The 15175-nt window shown below is 41.9% G+C and overlaps 1 protein-coding gene across 1 annotated transcript in view; it reads left to right on the plus strand.

Annotated features, from left to right (window-relative positions):
- The first annotated feature begins 7837 nt into the window (after nt 1-7837).
- BAIAP2L1 (BAR/IMD domain containing adaptor protein 2 like 1) overlaps nt 7838-15175 on the plus strand; it is a 68283-nt gene continuing 60945 nt past the window's right edge. Inside the window, exon 1 of the mRNA XM_072982984.2 lies at nt 7838-8269. Within this exon, the coding sequence (XP_072839085.2) occupies nt 8219-8269 (51 nt within the window). The 5' untranslated portion in view covers nt 7838-8218. The remainder of the gene's footprint in view (nt 8270-15175) is intronic.

Here is a 15175-nt window from a genome sequence, read left to right on the forward strand (position 1 = left end):
GGACATGCAAGAGAAGGGCAAAAGAGTCAGTTCCTCACCATTGTCACCACTAATGTCACTAGCACTCACTCAATCTCTCACCCACTTGGACTGTCTTCAATAGGAAAATGCTTCTATGGAAGGGGAGCCCTTTGGTGATGGTGACACTGGCTGGAGCACCCAGAGGCAGCAGGGTAGCAGGAGGCACTTCCTCTGATTGCCTGCATGCCAAAAAGAATGCACGCCCTACTGCTGGGTCAGAAAGGTAGTGCAACATCTCTTAAAGGGGAAGGACAGCTCCATCTAAGTTGAAACAGAAGCAGATGCAGTCTTTTCTATCCAACCTGTGCCCTTAGCAAGCCATATACCATATACTGTAGTTATACACCAGCGTGGACAAGCCTTTAGAGCAGGGGTGTCGAACTGTGGCCCTCCAGATGTTCTTGGCCTTCAACTCCCAGAAATCCTGGCCAGCAGAGGTGGTGGTGAAGGCTTCTGGGAGTTGAAGTCCAAGAACATCTGGAGGGCCACAGTTCGACACCACTGCTTTAGAGGCTATCACTTCACTCCATAGCCCCATCATGTGATTATCCTTCCCTTGGGATGGTAAAAAGAAGGGTAAAGGTAAAGGTTCCCCTTGACATTTAATCCAGTCATGTCCGACATCAGGGGATGGTGCCCATCCGTTTTCCAAGCCGCATAGCCAGTATTTGTCCGTAGACAGTTTCCGTGGCCACATGGCCAGTGCGACTAGAAACGGAACACCATTACCTTCCCACTGTGGTGGTACCTATTTATCTACTCATATTTTTACATGCTTTTGAACTGCTAGGTTGACAGGAGCTGGGACAAGTGACGGGAGCTCGCTCCGTCGTGTGGATTCAATCTTACGACTGCTGGTCTTCCAACCTTGCAGCACAGAGGCTTCTGCGGTATAACCCGCAGCGCCACCACTTCCCTATAAAAAGAATGATTTATTATTATTACATTTATTATTTTGTAATAAATAGAAAGTAAGTGACCAAAATGAATAATGAGAAGACACTGCTGAAAGAAATGTGTTATTATACAAAAGGCTTGTAGGCTAAGCTTTACAGTATGTATTGTTTGTAGATAGAGATTTAGGCATACGTGTGTATATATATGTCTATGTATGTGTATGCATATATGTATATATATTTTAAAAAAAACAAGTTTATTTTCCAGAAGGCCTTTGGTGGGGGGATTTCAAGATAGTATGTACCAAAGCAGTTTTGGACATGCTTTCTTGATATGCACAGTTGATGAACTTCAAGTCAAGTTTGTGAAAGTCTATCTAAAGTGTGACTACTGTGAAGCAGAATTTGGACTCAATTTTTTTTGCCTGAGTTAACAATCTCAGGCAAAAAAATTCTTGTCTAGATATAACAAGTTCAAAACATCATCTGGTCCATATTTGGGTGTCCAGTCTTTGTTTATAAATCTCCTACATAGTATAAAACACAACCATCTGATTTAGTCCATTGATACCCAAAGTTTTGCAAAGGTTTGGTTTTTTTATATATTTTCAAAAATAAATTTGCATACTGTGGCTCAAAACTTCAGAAACAAATGTATTTATATATTGGGAAATGAGTTTCAATTAGCACAAAATAATTAAAAACAGCCTTTTCCAAAACAAAAAAATGAGGGAGCGGCAAATGCAATATGCCAGGAGGAAGCCGCTTTGAATATAATACACAACAAATTTCATCATTTTATTATGATTTCAGAACTTTGTGTTTAATCTAGTAGCCACTTCTGTTTTTTAAAAAGACAGATTTGTGGAAGCATGAGGGATATTTCTCAGCTCTCCATAGTGTAAATAGCAGAACTCTACATTCTTACTTATCTTATTCTGATGTGCAAGAATGCAAACCACAACCACTTCCTTCTTTCCAGGGAGATACTGAGCCATTTTCAGCAGATGAAAGTTCTTGCATTTGCATGGACCACTGTTACGTACATAACTTGCACAAATTCCATATTGAATGGGTTGTTTGCATCTTTCTGACCAATCACCTGGTATTTCACTGCTTGTTGTGTGTCCACAGGCTTTGCTTCAGAATGTGAAATGATACTAGTTGGGCATAAAGACACTTCACACAAACTGCAGAAACCTCAGTGGGAAAATGCCTTTTTCTCTTGTTCTCAGGCAGGAAACAAGAAACCTCAAGGGAGGTGTCAGTGATTTCAGGACAGGCTAACATGGCAACAAGAATGAGTACTGTAATTTTGTGTTAAGTCATCACATCGCTAGCACATTTGTACTGGAAAATGATATGTGTTTAATGAGAGGATTTCACAAGCAGGTCCAATGAGAAGAAAAAACAAGAAAGCACATGGTGGCCAATTGGCCTCCAACATGGCCTGAGAGTAAGTGTTATGGATCTATTCTTTCTGCCAAACTGATTTTGCTTTATCAACAATCAGGATGGGAAGTTACCTGGGAACCATTAGTTAACTACTCCAAGTTGTTCAAAGGGGAAGAAAGATGAAAATGGAATGAACCAACTGTATTTGTATACCTTCACAAGCTTCCCTCTATCCTTACCTACTGTGAACAATTTGCTCAATTTGGGCATCAGTTGACAGCCTCAAGCTAAAAGGACGTGGTGGTGTTGTGGGTTAAACTGCTGAAGCCTCTGTGCTGCAAAGTCAGAAGACCTGCAGTCGTAAGATCGAATCCACGCGACAGAGTGAGCTCCCGTTGCTTGTTCCACCTCCTGCCAACCTAGCAGTTTGAAAGCATGTAAATGCGAGTAGATAAATAGGTACCATCACGGTGGGAAGGTAACGGTGTTCCATGTCTAGTCGCGCTGACCACGTGACCACGGAAACTGTCTACAAACGCTGGCTCTATGGCTTGGAGATGGGGATGAGCACCGCGCCTAGAGTCGGAGATGACTGGACTAAATGTCAAGGGGAACCTTTACCTTTATGGCAGCCTCAAGCTAAAAGCAATAATGTTTGTATGTTCCTACCATACCAGTATGTGCATAATCACATAGCACAGTAAATTGAAAGTAGTAGTAGACAGAAGAAGCACCTTCATAGCTAATGAAACAATTAAGTTTTATAGTTCCTGGAACATGATATCCACCTTCTCACTAATGTGAAAGAGTCTTAAGTCCACTTCTTGTTTGTGCCCTGTGAGTAACCGTAGCAACCAAGGAAACAGGGAAGCACAGCACTTCAGGAGGCAGAAACGGAAAGTATTTTATGAATAAGTGTGCCTAGGCCAAGCCATACATCAATGGGTGTGGATCTCTCCTCAACCCAAAGGCTCCTGTTCTTCCATGTGTGAGATAGAGAATAAAAGACTTATTCACATGCTGCCACATTTCACCTAACAGCCTTTCCTTTCTCTTACTCCCAAAGTGAACTAGTAAACCACATTGTTGTCTAGTATAAAATCTATACTTTATGCTGGGCTAATTTTTTGTCCTAGGAACCCTCTTGGGGCCATACATACTGCAAACATCAATGTGAATTCAAATTAAGTAACAAACATCTAGGTGAATATTTAAAACACTTGGTTTGCTTTGGAAGTTAATCTGTAAAGAGCAATAAAAAATAAAGTCATGGATGGGATTTTTGGGCTTCAGTCTGGTAAAGACTGTTGGGAAGCAGGGGCTTTTAAAAACATTTTGGATAAGCAGCTTTGATCCTCTGCATAACAGAAAATAACACTTTTAAAAAAATTGATGTATGATATCAGTATGTCCAGAATCCAGTTGATGATTTATGCTTGTATGAGTGAAACAGAGTTAAGGCAGAGTGGCAAACTGTCACTAATTCACAGCATGCTGGTTGCATTCCTGGTTGCGCAACTGAAGTCCATGATTCAACACACTTTAAGGAATGCAACCAGCATTTCATTAATTAGCGGCAATTTGCAACTTATGCCATTTCATTTACACAATCATCAATCACCAGTTGTGTTCTGGCCAAAATACATTTAAATTTCAATTAAAACTCTATTATTTTGTTTCAATGTAAACATGATCACACTGGGGTTTTTTGTTTATTTTTTTAAAAAATTATAACCATTAGATTTCCATATTAACCTTCCCACTAGCTTTCTCATTTCTGCAGTTAGCTATCCAGTCTCAGGACCCCTGAATACAGGTCAGTAAGCACTTGTGTGCTACCATCTCTCACAACTCAGTGATCCAGAAAGCAAAGGGGGAAAAATTAATACCTCTCAGGCTTGTTCCAGTCTAGTAGAACATCCATCAGTTATCTCCAACAAGAAGACAGGCAGCCTCAGCAGAACTCCTCCACCCATGACAAGGACATAGTGGAACATTTCCTCTTGAATGGAGAAGAGAAGAGGAAGAATGGGGAAAGAGCAGGAACCCTAACATCCACAGTGGTAAAGGGGATCTGACAATGACTTTACCAAATTGCTGAATTAACATCTGAAACCAGGGATCTACTAATTTTGTAGCTCAGTCTCCCATGAAACCAGAGACCTACTAATTTTATAGCTCAGTCCTCACCATGCTGCTACATCACTTGTCTCTGCCCTTCACAGTCATTTGGCTCAGTCTGTACATCTGAAACGTGACTGTTCAGCATTCACCCTGGAACAGCTGAAAAGCATTTTCTGTTTCGCAGATGTGATGCAGGGTCTCTTTGAAGCGGTTCAATCACAGGTATGATTCATACATGGGTATCTGCCAGTTCTCAATAAGGAGACAGTCTGTGTAGAAGTCGTTGTGATGTTTGTTTGTTTGTTTTTGCTGTTATGCGCCATCAGATCGCCTCCAACTCATGGCGACCGTATGAATGAGCAATTTCCAAAAGGTCCTGTCTTCAACATCTCAGCTCCTGCAAACCTAAGCCTCAAGACTAAAGGAATTTATGGAGTCAGTAGTCCATCTTGTATTTGGTCTTCCTCTTTTCCTGCTGCCTCCAGTCTTTCCCACTAGTATTATCTTTTCCAGAAAATCTCTATTTCTATTTACTACAGTATTTAGGTTTATGTCTTACATTTGTCCCAGAGATCTCAAGGTGGTGTATATGCTCTCCTTCTTCCCAAGTTATCTTCACAACTAAGTGGGGATCCAGCATGGATCTCCAAAACGGATCTCCTACTGACATCTGCATACAGTTTACAGAACCTGCTGCAGCTAATTCTGACTAACTCATAGGGTGCTGAGACACATCTTGGTTGTGCATGCAGATGGATGATCAGGGACAAACCAGAGCCTCATAAATTAGCTGTGACTGGCCACGGCAAGTTGTGGAAACCTTATGCAAATACCAATAGGGTTCTGGCAACTGGCTAGTTGTTGTAACCACTAAATTAGCTGGAAGCAGGTTTCCCTCTAAGTTGTGCAGCTGCGGAAGCGTGAGCAACTCCACCCCTTCTGTCCTGCATTCCTTCTCTCTGCACACCCACAGCTGGTTGTGATGAACCCCATGCAGGGGGTGGAGTTGCACATGTGAGGGGTGGAGCCCCACCCAGCAGGGCTAAAAATTAGAGGGAACATTGGTTGGGATTCTCATATTAGGACTTTGGAAGTCCAGGAATCCATGAAATTCTCTTGGGTCAGTTATTTCTTCTCAGCTTGAACTACCCTACAGGTTCAGCGTGAGGATAAAATAAGAAGAAAGAGAGCAATGTATGCTGCCTTGAGCTCACAGAACAAAAAGAGAGATGCAAGCAAGGCTACAAAACATTCCTTGGGAAGAGGAGTGGAGAACTAGTCGCCTTCCAGGTCTTAAATGTCAACTGTCAGAATTAATGTCTACTGGCCCAGATCTCTGTGCCTGATGAAAGCTTGTACCCCAACAAACATCAGTTGAGCCACAGGTTACTCCAGCACGCTGAAGTATTTTAACCTGGAGACAGACCTCACTTGCCAGGCAGAATACTCTTTGAAACTGTCTTCAGCAGCAATAGTTGTCGCTGGTGGTTTGGACAACATACCACACAACAAGTCTGAACAACACCTAAGATTCTGCTTTTCCTGAGGAACAGTTTCGGTTCATTGGATTGCTTCAAACACACCAAGGAGTCTTATGTCACTTCAAAGATTTTTAACACACTTCTACGCATTCCCAACTGGTCTCACTGCGTTCAGTGAGGCTGAGTATCCATAACTGGCTAAGCACACTTACCTGGTAGTGAGCAACACTGAACTCAATGGGATTTACTTCTGAATGAATATGTGCAACATTATAACAGACCTAAAGTGCAATCATAGGTGGCTCATAGAGCAGGATAGGGAGATGCACCATCCCAAAATTTAGGGAGGGTTGCCCCCTTGCCCTGGTCATAAACCACCACTAGCAGAAATCCTATCTCTGCATTTACCCAGGGCAAAATCATTGGTCACAGACATAGTACCACCACATGACTATGACAGAAAGCTTTTATAGAACAAAGCTGCAGGATCCTGCCCCCAGAGAGTTTCTGCCCCTATAAATCTCTGTCCCTCAAGGTCTTCTTTGTGCGTTTGCCATGACCGAATAATACAATCACTGCTCTGGAATTTGTACTTGCCTTGTATACATTTGAGCTTAAACGTGTTATAGACAGACTATTACACTTCAGGGAGTACTGGCCTCACTGCTTATCCCTCCATATACCAACTGCAGATAACATTTATCTGCAACGTGGAAGACCTTCTGCTACAAAATAATCCTTACTACCCAGTGTGATGTGTGTTTACTCAATGGCAGGACCTCCCACTGAATTCCTAACTGAGTGTGTGCAGGCTTTAGGAGCAATCTGAGTATTTCTCAAAAAGTAAGTCCCAAAAAGTTCTGCAGCTCATTCCAAGTCAGGTATACACACAATCACAACCCTTTCAGTATAACACCGAGGCTGAAAACCTGTTGTTCAGTATACTAAGCCACACTAGAGCTGGGTCATTGAATCTGTGTGGATTTAGTGAGTCAACTTCTCCATAAATTCAAATGAGCCTCATAGAATACACTCATTCGAAACCATTTGAATACTGCATACGGAAGAGTTGACTCACCAACTCCACACAGATTCAATGGGACTACTCTAGTGGGACTTACTACAATAAGTGATAAGATTTCAGCCTTCAGGTGTTTATAAGGATGTAACTGGTTTTATTCAGTGGCTCTTATTCCTAAGCTTAATCTTATTTGATTTAAACAGTTTTATTTCTGGTGGTCTGTGGGAGCACTCCTCCACCTCCACCCTCAAGTCAGTTTTCTTCTGGTCACCTTCCTCCTCCATACATAGAAATGGAGATTTCTAAAGTATGGATCCATTTAGGTTTGATCTCCAGCAAGCACACCTTTAGACTTGGAGATCTTTTCCAATTATTTCATAACTCTGTCGTTTCACAAAGTACTACAAGCAGTTGCAGATCTCAGATACCACACCATCAGAGCTACCCCCCAAAAATGGGCAATATTACGAACCTCATCTTGTTGATATTTAACAGAGGCCCAGGTTTTTGCTTAGAATTTGTATATGTTACATCCTAGCAGTCCGTGTTTTAATAATTTAGACTGACTGTGCCTGACATTTTTGAAGAATAATCGTCGTCATCCTCCTCCTCACCATCATCATGGAAAGTTGGTTCTTTGCCTCACCTCAGAAAGGGGCGCCTCCCCTCACACGAAGGGAAGGCGGGAAAGGTTTTTTTTTTTCCCCTCAAGGGGAGGCGGAGGAACGGGGGCAACGAGGGTTCCCTCTAGTCAGTCAGGAACTGGCGGAGGCTGGTCGGTGGGTCGTGTGCCTCCGCCAGGGGACCTTCCCGCCTTTCCCCTCAGCCCAGAGACGACGACCGTCCCCTCTTTCTCCTCAGGCCTCGCCTGCCGGGCCGGGCCCCGCCTCGTCCCGCCCCGTGGGCCGCCGGCGGGCCAGCCGGTAGCGTGAAGCTGCCGGGCCGGGTGTGGAGAAAGCGAGCGAGCTTGGGCGGGCGAAAGGAGCCGCGGAGCTGGGCCGGTTCGACAAGTTTTGACAGCGGGGCTTTTTCTCTCCCCCCCCCCCCCCCCGCTGTGAGGCGGGAAGGGGAGCCCGAGCGCGCCGCCGCCGTTTTATCTCAGCTGAGGCGGAGAAGCCGAGCGCCGAGTTTCGCTGAGGGAAAGTTGGGCGCCTCTGAAGCCACCGCCACCGCCGAGCGGGGAGAGCCTCCCTCGCCTCTTTCCCCCCCTTTTTTCCTCCCGGGTCCGGCCTCCCCTCACCTCGTCCTCCCTTGCGGTCCTCAGGGCACCCACGGCCACCATGTCTCGGGACCCTGAAGAGGTGAACAAGTTGACCGAGAACACCTACAAAGTAAGCGGAGGTGCCGCGGGTGGGGATTTATTTATTGGTGGTGGGGGGGAGAGAGATATCAATGTTATTAACGTTTGCTTTTGTTGCTGGGGGTTATGCCTGAGTTTGTTTATCTCTCTCTCATCTGCCTCCTGCCCCCATGAGGGCGGTGTTCTATTGGGGGGGGGGACAGCCAAATCATATATAACCCCTGCCACCATAGGTTTTATAAATAAAACCAAGAGGCTTTAAAAACCTCATACAGGAGGCTTAAATATCAGTTATCAGGTTATGGCGGCGCGCCTGCGGCTCTGCCCTCCTCCCTATTTTATTTTATATATTTCTGTTTTATTTGCACCCCAGCCCCGCGAGGTCGGCCACTCAGAGACCGAGTGAGTGAGTGGTTTTGGGGTTTAACCTGGTGAGCTCCATAGCTCAGGGAGGGACTACAATTCGGATCTCCCATGTTCCTTGTGCAGGTCTTTCTTATGGATCAGGGCGTTTCACAATGTGAAAGAGTGGATGTAGCTGAAATATAGGTAAAGTTAAATTAAAAGTTTAAGATAATTAGATGACCGTTGACCAGAAGCAAGGGAAAGTTCTCTAACCACTGTACTGCACCGGGTAGTTGCTGTAACCACTAGGTATCCTGCTTAAAAGAGGCTGACAAGAGTCCTTCACAGTAGCCCTGGGAGGTTGGCTTAGAAAGAGTGACTGTCCCAAACTTACTCATTGATCTTTCTGGCCATGCTGGTTTTTTTAAATAAAAGACCTCTAGTGTATGCTAAATGAATCACACTACAAGTTCACTAATTTAACTGTACTGTTGCAAATGTAATTACATGCTTGCATTTTTTTTTTTTTTTTGTACCACCCGGTCTGATGAAGAGTCCTGGAGAACTCAAAGGCTTGCATGCTTTTGTGACTTTTTTTTTAGGTAATCCTAATAAAGTGATTGCCTAACTAAGATTTTAACCCCTCATGGGCTATCATGGTTGTACTTGTTTTATATATTCTGTTTAAAAAAATACTTAGCTACTTTATATTTGTATTTCTAAACTCACAATGTTTAGTAGATACATTGTTCCATTTTCTTTAAAGACAAACTGTCAAAGTACTCAGTGAACATTGTTTGGGGTGGCTTAGGAATTATCCAAGTTGCCTCCCCCCTTTTCCGTTTCTTGTTCCCAATCTTATGTGTATTTACCTAGGAGCAACCCTGCAGTGAACCTCTAATTTAACAATTGTCCTTTGTTATTGATCCTGGTGTTTGAGATTCAGAAGAACAAGTTACTTGCCTGTTTGCAAGTGTTTCACATTGGCATCCTTTCCTATTAATGTATTTATCTCATGAATCTTGCCCTATTGCTGCTCTGCTTACATGACCCCACTGCTTTTCTGCAGTCAGTACCTGCTCAGTAATGTATAAGAGGGGTTTCTCCCTTGCAACATGGTTGAAGGGTAGGACAGATGTTTCCTGCACCAGGAGGAGGACAAGCTGACACCAGGCATTTTGCTGCCTGAGACTATGAAAACTGCCCTGTCTATTTCACATCAAAAAACACATCAAAAAGCAGTTGAATCTTATATCACTGGCAAAAAGATTGAGTTCTCCACACCTGAAGGCAGGCAGCTAGTTTAGAAGATATACAGCTCTGTCCTCCAAGGGGGAAATATAGCTGAAGGATTGCCTCATACTGTCTAATGGAAGTGCCAGAACTAACTATCAGGGAGTGGTCCTTCTTTCCCCAAGGCTGATTTTGTCTGGGAATTTCAGCTAGAGTTTCTTGCATCCAGACTGAAAATTTTGCTGGCTTGATGAGCATCGAGCCCTCAATTAGTTACTCTCGTTTATCTAGTATGATTAGCTGTCTAGAATCTCAGGCATCAGCCTCAGATCCTTTCAGCTGGTTAAGCCTCAAACTTTCTGTATGTGCTCTATCACTGACTGATCTGTATAGTCTCCTCTGTACCGTGTGAGTCAGCAAGCCATTTCACTGTGCTGCTTGATATGCCAACACTACATATGAAGAAGGCTGACTCACGTGTTTATAGGTGACAGGACATGCAAGGAACATTTAGGTGTGGGGAGTAGAAAGGCTTTATGTATGGTTCCCAAAGTCTTTTGTATTCTAAGCCTGCAACTGCATAATTAAGTTGGTGTAAAATGTCTTTGATGTATATTTGAAGTTTTAAGGGGGAAATTATTCTAGATTTAGATGGAAGAGAAGGGTCCATTCTCAAGATCACTTAATATAAATTAGGTAAGCATTAATATCAGCTGTCACATCTATGAGGCTAAAATGGTTGATTTTCTTTTCAGTACCTGCTTCTGGGAAAGAATGGTGATTCTAATTTATTGTGAGTGCCCCACAAGGTGATGGCAGTTGCTCTGGATTAATGAGGGAGCGTTTCAAGAAGTTTGTTGTTCACTTCTAGACATATTTGCACCTAACCTTAAAGGAGCTGAGAGTTGAGGTGCCATCTGCCACTTTGAGAGGGCAAAATAACCCAGCTTTTAGAATTAACTCCTGTATCCACCTCACTGAGGAATCCACCCTGTGTTGAAGTTGGCCTGTTGAAATACACAACCGCAGTCTACAGAGACATTGGTTGTACATACAGTAGATAACTCTTCAGTGTAAATACTCTTTTTGTTGTTGTCAAAGGAACTTCTATTAAAAAGAGATGCTGTTCTTGTAAGGATACTCCTGAAATACAGAGTTTGGTTTTAGATCATGGGCATGTTCATAGAAACTGGGATGGCCTATAGTAAGACATATACAGCAGTACGGATGTTTAACCTTTTCATTTGGCAGTGGTTGAGGCTATTCCTACAGATAACAAACAGCTGGGAATCCTGTCCAGCATTTGCAGTGTATTTCTCTGGGATAGCCTCTGGTGATAAGAAAACAAGGATGTTGTAAGTGTATGAGTATGTAGCTCACCTGTATCAATGGCTGGATAATAAGGTATTTCTTTATGATCATGTTTTTTTTAAGAATCCAAGCTGCCAGGCAGCCCTTCATTATCATATGCAATGAGATGTAGAAAATGTAAATGTACTGGAAATTGAGGATCCTCTTCTGATCCTCTTCTGGTTTAATACAAAAGTAAGATATTGTGGTTTTTGCTACATTAAATGTGACATTTCTGTTGTGGACACACAAATATCCACATGATCAAGCCCTACCTTTTTCTATGACATAGGCGTTTCATAATATTGTAGTATGCTGTGGCATACAGTGTGATCAAATCAGCATGTTAAAATATAACAAAATAATTCACAAATGGCCAAGGCTGTTTTATCACCAATATTTTGTAATTTTATTTTACCAAGCAGTCACTATACAGTATATATCATGCGCTGTCTTATAATATTGGATTATATTGTGGCTTGTTTTTTATATACAGTAGTTATGGTAAGTGTTCTTTCATAGTCTGTTCTGCACCATACAGAGCTATTAAGTTTGTTTCTAAAGTGAACTGAAATTACTGATTCTGCTAAATATTCTTATCAGTGTTTAAGGATATAACATCCATTTTACCCTGTGGCCTTTAATTACTGTCTTCTCTTCTGCATGCTAGCAAATATTATTATAACTCCTGGTGGAGACACTTCCAGATAAATGATACTGTACTGTATGCTCGGAACATAAGGAATGGGAAAAGTTAGGAGTCTTCTATAAAAATGTTGCAGGAAGTGTATTCTGATTTCCTTGGCTGAAAGGCAGGATTCAGAAGAACTTTTTGTAATAAACACAAACTTTAAAGGATGTTACAATGTTTCCTTGAATATTAATTGGAAAAATGCATCATTTAACTGAGCACATTCTTTTAATGAGAAATAACTTGCATGATTGAAAGATTTGCTCCTAAACTCATGTTAGTTTCTTTGCTGATGTCATAGAGTATGTTGTTACCATGGTGTTCTTTATTTGTTTAAGCCACTTTAAGATGTAAAACTGAAAGGGAAGGATTTGATAGGAAGTTTATACAATTGTGCTAGTTCATAGAAGTCAATATACATTTTTACACAGTAAATAGAGTTTCCATTTGGATGAACAAAGGTTTGTTTATGTAAAAAGTAGGGATGTGTACTAGCACCAAAATACAGATTTTGGATTCAGAAAGAATTTTAAAAATCTGAATTTCCATGGAACATTGGGATTACCCGGCTAACGATGGCTATCTTCCCGCTAAGGATCTGTGTTGCACTCTCAAAGCTTTAGAGCCATGGTCTCCAACCTTTTTGGGACCATGGATCAGCTGAGTTCCCTGAGGAAGGTGGGGCACCCCCTCCCGTAGCTCGCATGTGCTCTCTCAGGTGCATGTGCGAATTGGTGGGGGAGTGCTCACACCAGCACTGGCATGCATGCTCGTGTGCAAAGCAGCTGTGGGTAGGGGAGTCTGTGCGGGGGGGGAGGAGGTCTGTCTCCATGGCCCAGTCTAGCTCAGGCCACAGACCGGCACTGGGCCATGGACCGGGCTTTGAAGACCTCTGCTTTAGAGGATATAGACCTCCTGACCCATAATGCCCCATTCTCCTCTGCCCCAGTGGAGCAGCCGGACTAATGGAAGCGTCCAGTGGACAAGTGCACAAAGATGTCACTGGAACATGTCTGAGATTCACTCATATCTGTCCCACCTTGAAACAGAGACTTCTCGGCCACCTCCTTGGCAGACACACACACACACAAACACACACACACACACACACTGTACTGCTGCCTGATGCTCTTTTTTTGTGTGATTGTTGAACAAAGCAACTATGTGACAGAATTGGGGGGGGCTTATAGTAGCAATGGTAGGCTGTCTTTATCCTTGACCTCTCTTGTTCCTCTCACTAGAAGCTGCCGCACTGGGTACAGGCAGCATTCCTGCAGCCTTCCCCAAGTGTCTACTTCTACCACACCTCTGTTTTATATTGCCCGTAGACTACTAAATCATATTCTTAATCTACAAATCTACTAATCCTGACTATATTAAATTAGTAATATACAATGAGATGTAGAAAATATAAATATACTGGAAATTGAGGATGCAGGAAAGGACACAGAGAAAAGTGCTGCAGTGCAAGCTTGCATCAGAGCATATCCTAATAGCAAATGCTTTGGGGATTTATAATCATCTATGCCCAGCTTTCAACTGGAAATAACTAATGTGAAAAAAACATTCTGGTATCTGTGCGTGCCTTTAGATTTCACTCATGCAGTGGACATCATTTTCAGTTTTTTCTCTCACTGCACACCCTCTACCTTGGGAAACTCATTGCAACCCTAATCAAGAGACACTGAGTTCTCTGTTCCCACTATCCTTGATGCCAGATTGTATTAAAGTTTCATTTATCAAGAAATCACTCCAGGATACCGGAGGAATAGGTTTCACTTCCACATCTTTCTTTAGCATGCAGAAACCTAGCCTTTTGCTTTTTTGATCTATAGATGTAAATGGGGCTTAGGAATATTATTACAAATATTCAGAACTATCAAATTTGGATTTGGATATATTCAGTACTATCTGAATGTGGCATTATTTGGTGAATTCCAAATATTTCCTAATCCAAATGCACATCTATAGTAAAAAGCATGTTTGATTGAGCCACAGTCCTCCTTCAGGTGTAAAGTTGCCAATACAATATGCATTTCTTGATGATACACACAGGCCTGTCTGTCACAGAAATCGGGTTGTTTATGAGAACGTTAGACACATTACAGTGTCTTAGGTTATCCATTGCAACTTGAATCTTAATTTTACTTGGTTCACAAATTAACCATATCAGGTTTGTGAGAGTTTCTGAAATATATTTATAAGCAGTTACTACTAGCATTGGACAATATGGTAAAAGTCTGAGATCATTCAGCTTGAGTGAGATTCTGAGGCAAGTAGCATATTTTTACCACATTTCTTAGATGTAGTCTGTATAGTATATAAATGCCTTAAATAAAACAAATATTTTTGTTTCAGAAGGGATTTTTAATGTATCTAGTCCATTTGTTCTTAGAACAGGATCACTTGAGAAATTTTCAAAGTATGACAGAATTATTTGGCTCAATATTTGAGTTCAGCGCAATGAGACATGCAAGGTGATACCTTGTACTGAACCAAGTTCTATTGATTCAGTGGTTGTTACATTACCCACTGTATGCATCTATCTTTCTATCATCAGCATAAAATTAACACAATACAAAACTAAATATAGTACTGTATAGCTTGAAAAAGAAGTGAGTGGCAAACTTTAATGCAGAACTTTACAGTGAAAAAAGAGCAAATGATTTGAAAAGAACTTCCACAGAATGTGATAAATTGTGTGTGTGTATATACAAGTGCTGTATCCATGATGTGCAATATCAGGTGTCTGGAGCATATTTTCTAGGAGGAAATTTTCAGTTTTGAAAGAGATTACTGAGCAAAGAAATCACAGAAGAGTTGGCATGACAGCATACATTTTTCTCAGATCATTGTTACACCACCTGATTAGTTGGGAAGAGATGGATTTACTAAAATGTCCTTATGTTGAGTTCTTGCTGTGCTTAAAATTATCTTTCAGTGTTAAGGGATGTAAGACTAGTGTCATACTTTAAATACCCTTCTGTATTTAGTACTTTGGACAATCTGATTCTATGTAGCATGGAGATACAGAAGATGAGTGAAAGTGCTTCTCCTTTCCCATACTGTGCACCTTCTATAGATCTCTGTAAAGCATGACAGCACCAGTTGGTATTGTTATTTTCTTGGATAGCCACAGAGACACAAGTTTACCAAACAAAATCTTCCCCAGTTTGGTTCCCAGTATGTATAAGGCAATAGTTCTCAAATTTAGATCCCCAGCTTCTCAGAACTCCTACCCCTGGACATACTTGAAAGCTTCGGGGAGCTGAAGTACAGCAGCATCTGGAAACTCAAGTTTGAGAATCACTGCTATAA

This window comes from Pogona vitticeps, chromosome 13 (genome assembly GCF_051106095.1).
Source record: "Pogona vitticeps strain Pit_001003342236 chromosome 13, PviZW2.1, whole genome shotgun sequence".
NCBI classification, from domain to species: Eukaryota; Metazoa; Chordata; class Lepidosauria; order Squamata; family Agamidae; genus Pogona; species Pogona vitticeps.